Below are 8,946 nucleotides of genomic sequence, written 5' to 3'. Positions count from 1 at the left end.
GAAGAAGTAGAGTTCTCTTTATATAAGTAATATATCTATGACGTCAGAGTTCAGCTTAAACCTTGCAATTACACTTTTAGTGAGATAACTTACTCAATAGAATAATTACTTATTATGAGAAGACTTCTGACTTATAAGATACGACAGAGATCAGTTTTATCAGAGTATGAAATGTGATGATAAGATAATATAGAAACTTCAGAATAAAGAAAATCAGAGTTAATATTTATCTATAGAGTCTGTTTATTTTAACTTATTAAATTCTTCACTGTTTCTTATTCTTAGAATACTAACTTTTAATAATGATCTGAATTAACCTATCTATGACGCTGCAGATAATCTGATAAATCTTATATAAATAATACTATAGAATTAAATAACTGTGACTGCTTTAATAACTGAATAATTAATACAGGTGTCTGATAGTGTCTTGATATGAGAAACTAGAGCATGTGAGTTTAAAGCTCACAGAGAATACATTAAATCTGAAACTCAAGCATCTCGGGTTTCTAATAAATACAGAGGTGTAGGGGGGGGGGGGGGGGGAATGGGGGCGGGAAAACGTTAGATGGGTAAGAAGGGAAGTAGATATCATCACTTTTTTACCTTTCATATTCGGTTGGTTACGAGCGTTTGGGATTACGTTGTGAGATGTGTTATATCTATCTGCTGGATATGTTCTGTTTTCCTACGTCAGCAGGCTGGAGTTTCGTGTCGTTATTCATCATGGCTTTCGTTGGGGGTTTATTTTGTTTTTATTTTCATGCTTCTTTTCCGTTGTTAGCGATTTATTGCCATCATGGTTTTACCTCAGCATTATTCTACAATCGTACTCTGTATGTAGTTTTATGAAAAGAGATACCAGAGATTGATGTCCCTAGGCGAGTTTTAAACAAGGACGATTGAACACCTATGATCACTCCATATCAATGCTTAGGTGGTTACGGATAATGTACATGTAGTAGTGTACAATACAGCTATGAAACTGCTGATGTAAGGATAGTGTCTGGGGATTATGAAAGTCCAGAGAGAGAGAGTTCCAATAGAAAACCGAGGGGGTTGTGTGGAAGCATGGGAAAAGAAAACGATCGAACGCTCCCAAGAGCGAGTAAGGATTAAACAAATATATCCGACCAATGAAAAGGAAAAAGAATGTTAAAACAAAAAATCCAACCAAGAAAAAGTACAGAATCTAAGGACCAAGGAAATATACATAGATATACCTTAAGAAAACCTTCGCTCAATCTCCGCGAACAATTTTGGACTAATCTCATTGCTAGTCTCCCCCTCCACGCGCCACAGACACCCGCGCCGCTCATAATGCTCCAACAGCGGCCGGCTCGTCTCCTCAAACTTCCTCAGCCGCTGCTTCCAGGTCTCAATCGAATCATCCTCCCTCTGCACCAGCGGCTCGCCCGTCACATCGTCCTTGCCTGGTTCCTTGGGCGCGTTGAATTGGGTGTTGTACACTCTGCCGGATGGGGGGTGGACCCAGCGGGAAGTAATGCGGGAGATTATGATGGCGGGGGGTGTGAGGAGGTGTACGACTAGATTTATGGGGATGAGGGAGTCGAGGGATGAAGCTTGGGCTGCGGTGCGGGGGAAGCCGTCGAGAATGAAGGAAGCAGTAGGGTTTAGGGTTGGGGCCGCCCTGGTGGCATTGGCGGCAGGAGGAGCAGTGGTGAGCCATCCCTTTGAAGTGAGTTCGGAGGAGATGAGGTCGAGAATGACGTTATCTGGTACAAGGTTGCCGGCAAGAATGGTGGATTCCGCTTTGAGGCCTGGTTTTTTCCCCCTTGGTGGTTAGATTAAATGCCTAATGTACTACAAGTAAATAGAGAAAAGTGGGGCGATATGGTCCCAAGGAAAAACTAACCTAGTGGTGTCTTGCTGCGTACATTTTCTCGAAGAAGGTCCCCGGAGCTGATAGATGCGAGCTGGGGGTACCTCTTAATCAATCGTTCAGTCTGGGTTCCCTTTCCAACGCCGGGGGCTCCAACGAGGATAATGCGGGCTGCTTTTTTCAGCTGCCTTGTCGCTTGGGACATAATTTCCTCTAAGGGCAGATGAATGTACAAGCTAATTGAAATTTGGCTGAGAGTCAAGACACAGGGATGGAGGACGACTTCCCAATATTCAGGTGGAGGTCGGGTACAGAGTAGTTAGGGAGGGAAGAGAGAGTGAAAGAGGGGGGAACAAGGAAAGACGAGTATCTAAATCATCCTGCGGGATAATAAAAGAGAAGTAATAAGAATAGCAACAAAGCGCAGTAGCATACATTGGGAAAAGTGCAGCTTTTATACCTAGGTATATGTCGAATATCTCAAGAGATCTCCAGGGCGGCGGCAATGGCGCTGGCTGTGCCTGGCAAATATATATGAATTGGCCCCGAGATTCGCAGCTGTCCCGGCGGTGGCTTCGGTGAGTTGAAGGGCGATCAGGCAAGAAAGTGATTAGTCAGCAGGCGTGACCAATCGGGAGTTTTAGTTGGGGAAGCAAAACGCCGAGGGTCGCCCCTCGGAAGCTGAGATTTGACGGCGGGATGTACGTACAGCGTAACAAGCAAACAAACAAGAGTACGGAATTGTGCAACGCGCGTGAGCGTTATTTGGGGATCATATTGCTCCTCGGTTTGAAGAATGGTATGTTGGCAGATATTGGGTGATTTAGGGGCATCACATTCACATGGGGAGAGAACCCCCATCCAACAACACGCTCCATTCAGTGGATAATTCCTGCAATGAAGAGTGTGCTGTGCTGTGATAATAATGGTGGGGTCTCTTATCAAAGTTTTCATTGATGGAAACAACACAGAATCTCGGTCCGATTTATTCGCCAATTCGCTAAAATGGATGTGGTCTGTATCACCTGATCAATCAAGTTTCGCGCCTTGTCGCGTCGCTGGCACCATAAAGCCTTGCATGTGGACGCGTCGAAACATCACTAAATGGTGCGTCTCTCCGCAACTCGCTGCGGCCGCCAGATCTCACGACTACAACTACAGACTGCTATTTACCATATATCACAACCAGCATGATTCAGTACGATAGATCTCGCATGGACCCTAAACGTCGGGCTCCAATTGACTATAAAAAGAAGCAGTTCGCAGCTCCAACATACAGGGAGCACGATTATGCCCACCGCCTCAATTTCTATGAAATCCCCCCAACTCAAGAAATCACTCTCGAGCAATTTGAACAATGGGCTATTGATAGGTTAAGAGGTAAGTTTATGATAAGTTCTTGTTTATTAAACATTATATTTCACGAACCCTTTTTGTGTGCAGGTTCTAACCCCTCCAAACACTAGTCCTCGCTGAGCTGGAAGCATGTTCCTATAGAAACAAAACCCCCGCCGAAACCGCCGCCCATATTACCCCTCTCCTCAACAAATTCCTCCCTCTCTCAGCCAATACGTCCTCTAGCACGGGTGTTGACCAACGCCTACGAAATGAACGACAAAAGGACCATTACTCCCACTTCATCCTGCGTCTCGCATTCTCCTCAACAGAGGATCTGAGACGTCGCTTTGCCCGCCTCGAAACCATGCTTTTTAAGTTCCGCTTCCAAATGGACGACTCCAAAGAGAGACGTGCGTTCATCGAGAGTCTCAATTTCAATTGGGATATGGTTTCGGATGAGGAAAAGCATCAACTTGGGGATAGCTTGCTAGCATGCACGTATGGTGTCAGGCGTCTTGAGGATGAGAGCTGGTTTAAGGTGGACTGGGAGAGGGTGCCAGAGCTGGTTGAGCGGAGGGGGGTGTTTATGAAGAAGGGTAAGGCCTATGTGCCCGTGCGAGAGCAGCTTAGTATGATTCTAGCGGAATTTACGGCACGGCTAGAGAAGGCCCTTGAGGTAAGTGATAAATATCATGAAACTCTTCTCTTCCCTCCAAGGCAGTAGTAGCCATGCGATTTATTAACCATCTACCTAGTTTACAAGCCGAGCGTTGCCCCGGCTAGATGAGGACGATCGCCTGACGCCCATTCTAGATCATCTCTCGAAAAATTTCGGCACGTCTGATTCCAGCTACGCCGAGGGTGAGGGCTCCGTGCCTGGAGCGCCGATTACAGCGGCATCCATTGATGCTCTATCCCAACACTTTCCACCTTGCATGCGTAATCTACACATGCAGCTACGCAAAAATTCTCACCTAAAGCATTTTGGCCGATTGCAGTACACCCTTTTCCTAAAGGGCATCGGCCTGTCACTCCAGGACGCGCTGATATTCTGGCGACAATCCTTCAAGATATTCACTGATGACGAGTTCAGCTCCAAGTATAAGTACAATGTCCGCCACGCGTACGGTGACGTGGGAGGGGATGTCAACCGCAGGGGTCGTGGATATCCACCTTACTCCTGCCAGAAGATTCTCACAGATAATTCACCAGGCGCCGGCCAAACACACGGCTGTCCCTACCGGCATTTCTCCGTCGAGAACCTCATTAGCTTACTCCAAGCGACGGGCGTTAACGATAAGGAAGTTCTGCGTGGGGTGCGGGAGGACGTGGGCAAGACTCGCTATCACCTTGCATGTAATCGTGTGTTTGAGTGGGTGCATAGAGCGGAGATTAAACAGGTGCGCGATGAGGGGAGTTGGAGCCAGACCGATCTTGATACGATTGTTCATCCCAACACGTATTTCAAGCGTAGTTATCTGCTGAAGAATTTGGGGAAGATTGCGAAGGCAGATGTGGAGATGACGTTGTGATTTTGGCGGCTTGGAAACCCCGCCTGGGAGAAACGGTATACACAATTTCGTAATTCATCATTATGACTGGCGTTGGAATGATCGTATTTCTGGGGCGTTTCTTCATTATGAAAGTATTAATGTACCCACGAGCAGATTTTCTTATCTTTTTCTCAATGACTAAATTGGTATTTTTAATTTTTTCAAAACACAACTCGAAGCTTAAGTGTAGCATCTTCATTCCCAAGGAGCATTAAGGTAGAAAGAGAAAAATACATAACTACCTAGGTATCAGTCAAATGAAGAATATGTTACCGCTGCTGATTCCCGATTCATCCTAAAGCATCAGAATGAGCTCTCAAAGACAGGTGCCCAGCCATGGGTAAAAAATAAATTAATATTTAATCGCTCTCCGCACGACGCGAAAACAGCAACATCATTGAGAATGACAGAAGCTGGCATAAGTAATGTGTATTTTATTAGAGTCGGCGTGGTTGTTTATGAAAGAGAAAAAAAGGAAGGGAGGAAAAAAATGCGTTGCAAGGGCCTATTTATACCCGGAAATTTTCGCTAGTTGGAATTCATGAGGCTACTACGGTAGACTGCACGGACCAACAATACTGCAACCTGGCTTCAACTGCGCAACTCCACACAAAGCTTGTTCTCTTGTTGCCCACCGACATAATACCTCCCCTCCTCTTCTCTCCTCCGTGCTCCTGTTCTTCTGGTCATCATCTGTGGCGATTATGCTCGGGGCCAGAGTCTTCTGAACATTGGCTGTTACCACGCTCCAGACTACGCACTCCGCCCCGCCGCTGTGTTGTTCCGCTCCCCTCCTCCAAGTTGACGACCCCCTATCAGAATATCTCCGGGCCACATCACAGCCATGGACTACGAGGCATTGAAGGATCAGTGGAGTGATGTCGAGGATCGCGACGGAATTAGACTCAGTTGGAATACATTCCCAAGCACGCGCATGGTTTGTTGATGACCTCCCCTATTGCTTAGTTTCAGCTGCTGATATTTACTATACAAACAGGAGGCGTCCCGTCTCGTAGTACCTATTGGAGCAATTTACACACCTTTGAAAGAGAAACCCGAATCTCCTCTGCTCCAATATGAACCGGTCACTTGCAAGCAGCCATGTAGAGCTGTTCTTAACCCATTCGCGTAGGTTTCATTTCTCACTCACTGCCCAGCGTTTGAACGATGATCTTCATATCAGAATTGCAATAGGAGCACGGGACTGACATAGATATGCAGCAACGTTGATATCCGTGCTCGTATCTGGATATGCCCTTTCTGTCTCCAACGGAACCCGCTCCCCCAGCACTACAAAGACATAACAGAAAATGCAATCCCCCCTGAACTTCATCCGCAAAGCACGACAATCGAGTACCAGCTCGCACGTCCAGCTCCGGCCCCTCCCATTTTCCTCTTTGTGGTTGATACCTGCCAGGAGGAAGATAGCTTGAAAGCTGTGAAAGATTCCCTTGTCATGAGCCTTTCCCTTTTACCACCAAACGCATTGGTTGGGCTAATTACTTATGGCACAATGGTTCGAACACCTCGACCTCTATCTCCCTCTCTAATGAGCTTATATATCCGCAAACGTCGAGATTGCAGCTGACTAACTCAAAAACACATGCAGGCTCAAGTCCATGAGATCGGCTACACCGAATGCGCCAAGTCATATGTATTCAGGGGAAGCAAAGACTATGCTGCCAAACAGGTTCAGGAGATGCTTGGTCTCCTCGCTCCAGGTCTCCGTCCAAATGTGCCACAACAGCTTGGCCGCCCCAGTGCCCCTATGTCCCCAGCCGCAAGATTTCTCCTACCAGTGCAACAGGCCGATTTCCAGATTACGAATGTTCTTGAGCAATTGCAGCGGGACCCATGGCCAGTTGCTAACGATAGGCGCCCATTGCGATGTACGGGTGTTGCGCTGAGTGTAGCGGTAGGGTTGATGGAAACATCATTCCAGGGTGCTGGTGGTCGCATTATACTTTTCACTAGCGGCCCTGCTACTGAGGGTCCGGGTCTTGTCGTTGGACCTCAGCTTAAAGAGCCAATGCGATCCCATCATGATATTGACCGTGATAATATTAAGTATTACAAGAAAGCTGTGAAGGTAAAACCTTTTTCTGGCATTTCTCTTTTCTTGCACGGTTATAGACTAACATCTTCTTTTATAGTTCTATGAAAATCTCGCTAAGCGCGTCTCTCATAATGGCCACATTGTCGATATCTTCGCTGGCTGTCTGGACCAAGTCGGTCTTCTTGAAATGAAGGGCTTGGTGAATTCAACAGGTGGCCATATGGTCTTAACCGATAGCTTTACATCCTCACAATTCAAGCAGTCATTCGTCAGAGTGTTTGATAAAGATCAAAACGATAACCTTCTCATGGGCTTCAATGCCTCGCTGGAAGTGCTCACCACCAAGGAGTTGAAGGTTACTGGCCTTATTGGCCATGCTGTTTCGTTGAACAAGAAATCCAACTCAGTTGGAGAAACTGAGTGTGGTATTGGCAATACCTGCTCTTGGAAAATGTGTGGCATCGACCCCACTGCCAGTTACGGGATTTACTTCGAAATCGCCAATCAGGGAGGGCCGGCTCCAATGCAACAGAGCCCTCATAGAGCCATGATGCAGTTTTTGACATATTATCAACATTCGTCTGGACAGTACCATCTTCGAGTAACCACAGTTGCGAGAACGCTCAGCAGCCCTGCGGGTGACGCTGCGCTAGCTCAATCTTTCGACCAAGAGGCTGCTGCAGTGCTCATGTCTCGCATTGCAGTTTTCAAATCCGAAGTAGATGACGGCCCTGACGTGCTGAGATGGGTTGACAGAATGCTCATCAGACTCTGCTCTCGTTTCGCGGACTACAGGAAGGATGACCCCACCTCCTTCCGGCTGGAGAAGAACTTCACTCTCTATCCGCAATTTATGTTCCATCTGCGCCGAAGCCAGTTTTTGCAAGTTTTTAACAACTCGCCGGACGAGACTGCCTTCTACAGACACGTTCTCAATCATGAGGATGTTGGCAATTCGCTCGTCATGATCCAACCTACACTTGATTCGTACTCCCTTGAGCACGAAGGCAGTCAACCAGTCTTGCTTGATTCTGCTTCCATTCAGCCCACCCACATCCTTTTACTCGATACGTTTTTCCACATCTTAATTTTCCATGGTGAAACTATGGCAGCGTGGCGGAAGGCGGGCTATCAGGACCAAGAAGGCTATGAGAATTTTAAGGCTATTCTTGACCAGCCCAAGGAAGATGCGAGAGTATGAATTAACCCATTTCTGTTTTTCCCCCTTATTATCTCTGTAACTTGGGCGTGTTGGCGAAGCAGCAGCATCTAACCTCGTGTGTTGCCCTATAGGAACTTATCCAAGATCGATTCCCGCTGCCTCGTTTCATTATTTGCGATGCAGGAGGATCTCAGGCACGTTTCTTGCTCTCCAAACTTAACCCGTCGGCCACCCACTCGACTGGTGGCTACGGTGTAGTGGCTCAGTCTGCACAAACTATCTTTACAGATGATGTTTCCCTACAGACATTCATGGACCATCTTATGAAGTAAGTTCAGCCCCAAACTTTCTCTCCGTGATGTAATTATATTATAATCCACGATGATTAGACGGGGATGCTAACCGAATCATCAGGTTGGCCGTTTCTGGTACAAGTTAAGTAAAAGAACTGGCTGCAAGAATTCTACTAGTTCAGTGGTAATTTCATAATAGAATGAATGATTTTTATAACTTGACTGTAATGCATATTTCTTTAGTAAGGGCTATTATTTCCTCATTTTTATATTTATTATACAAGGCTTCTTATTCTCATTGATATTTAATCAATTTTTCACTGAGACTTGTTATTGAAAAAATATGAAAAGTAATTAATATTTTTCAGAAATAATTGAAAAAAATAACTTACTTTTATAAGAATAGTGAAAAGTAGGTGATCTTAAATTAAAAATAATGAAAAATAATTATTTATTGAAAATTACAGAATTTAAAACTATAAAATATATTCAGTTTTATTTTAAAGTATTGTTAATAATAGAATTATTAATAAGATAATATAAGTAAATATAGAATAGTTAAAAGTTATATTAATAAAAATGTTTTATAAAAAGTTTAATATAATATTTTAGAAAAATTAATATTATATGTATTTAACTTGTTAATTAAACTGCTACTAAATAAATTAAGTAATATATAATTAAAATAAATATAATAATTA

At 44.9% G+C, this 8,946-nt stretch overlaps 4 protein-coding genes across 4 annotated transcripts in view; 3 read left to right on the top strand and 1 right to left on the bottom strand.

Annotated features, from left to right (window-relative positions):
- Nucleotides 1–376, top strand: part of BDBG_09448 (uncharacterized protein) — a gene marked incomplete at both ends in the record, with an annotated part of 1,538 nt that extends 1,162 nt beyond the window's left edge. The window contains one exon of the mRNA XM_031724014.1: nucleotides 371–376. Coding sequence (XP_031581433.1) covers nucleotides 371–376 — 6 coding nt within the window. The remainder of the gene's footprint in view (nucleotides 1–370) is intronic.
- An 848-nt stretch (nucleotides 377–1,224) lies between these two features.
- BDBG_09447 (adenylate kinase) lies at nucleotides 1,225–2,048 on the bottom strand (the record flags this gene model as incomplete). Its single annotated transcript, XM_002620129.2, has 2 exons — nucleotides 1,225–1,781; nucleotides 1,877–2,048. 2 exons carry the CDS (start codon nucleotides 2,046–2,048, stop codon nucleotides 1,225–1,227), a joined length of 729 nt encoding a protein of 242 aa, XP_002620175.1.
- Nucleotides 2,049–2,537: 489 nt separating this feature from the next.
- Nucleotides 2,538–5,127, top strand: BDBG_09446 (DNA primase large subunit). Its single transcript, XM_002620128.2, has 3 exons — nucleotides 2,538–3,223; nucleotides 3,310–3,857; nucleotides 3,937–5,127. The coding sequence occupies exons 1-3, from the start codon at nucleotides 3,034–3,036 to the stop codon at nucleotides 4,711–4,713; spliced, it is 1,515 nt and encodes a 504-aa protein (XP_002620174.1). The 5' UTR covers nucleotides 2,538–3,033; the 3' UTR covers nucleotides 4,714–5,127.
- Nucleotides 5,128–5,318: 191 nt separating this feature from the next.
- On the top strand, nucleotides 5,319–8,606 carry BDBG_09445 (protein transporter SEC23). The gene is made up of 7 exons (XM_002620127.2): nucleotides 5,319–5,671; nucleotides 5,732–5,862; nucleotides 5,956–6,250; nucleotides 6,344–6,823; nucleotides 6,888–7,985; nucleotides 8,084–8,280; nucleotides 8,367–8,606. The coding sequence occupies exons 1-7, from the start codon at nucleotides 5,579–5,581 to the stop codon at nucleotides 8,389–8,391; spliced, it is 2,319 nt and encodes a 772-aa protein (XP_002620173.1). The 5' UTR covers nucleotides 5,319–5,578; the 3' UTR covers nucleotides 8,392–8,606.
- The last annotated feature ends 340 nt before the right edge of the window (nucleotides 8,607–8,946 follow it).

The sequence above is a fragment of the Blastomyces gilchristii genome (assembly GCF_000003855.2).
Source record: "Blastomyces gilchristii SLH14081 genomic scaffold supercont1.46, whole genome shotgun sequence".
Classification (NCBI taxonomy): domain Eukaryota; kingdom Fungi; phylum Ascomycota; class Eurotiomycetes; order Onygenales; family Ajellomycetaceae; genus Blastomyces; species Blastomyces gilchristii.
Note: the sequence above shows the minus strand (reverse complement) of the source record. Positions and strands in the feature narration are given on the sequence as shown.

Excerpts from the sequence above, each read along its gene's own strand:
- BDBG_09446 (XM_002620128.2), top strand. The coding sequence starts at position 3,034 with ATGATTCAGTACGATAGATCTCGCATGGACCCTAAACGTCGGGCTCCA. Across the intron at positions 3,224-3,309 it reads GGCTATTGATAGGTTAAGAG|TCCTCGCTGAGCTGGAAGCA; the intron begins GTAAGTTTATGA and ends TCCAAACACTAG. Across the intron at positions 3,858-3,936 it reads GGCTAGAGAAGGCCCTTGAG|TTTACAAGCCGAGCGTTGCC; the intron begins GTAAGTGATAAA and ends CCATCTACCTAG.
- BDBG_09445 (XM_002620127.2), top strand. The coding sequence starts at position 5,579 with ATGGACTACGAGGCATTGAAGGATCAGTGGAGTGATGTCGAGGATCGC. Across the intron at positions 5,672-5,731 it reads CATTCCCAAGCACGCGCATG|GAGGCGTCCCGTCTCGTAGT; the intron begins GTTTGTTGATGA and ends CTATACAAACAG. Across the intron at positions 6,251-6,343 it reads TAATTACTTATGGCACAATG|GCTCAAGTCCATGAGATCGG; the intron begins GTTCGAACACCT and ends AAACACATGCAG.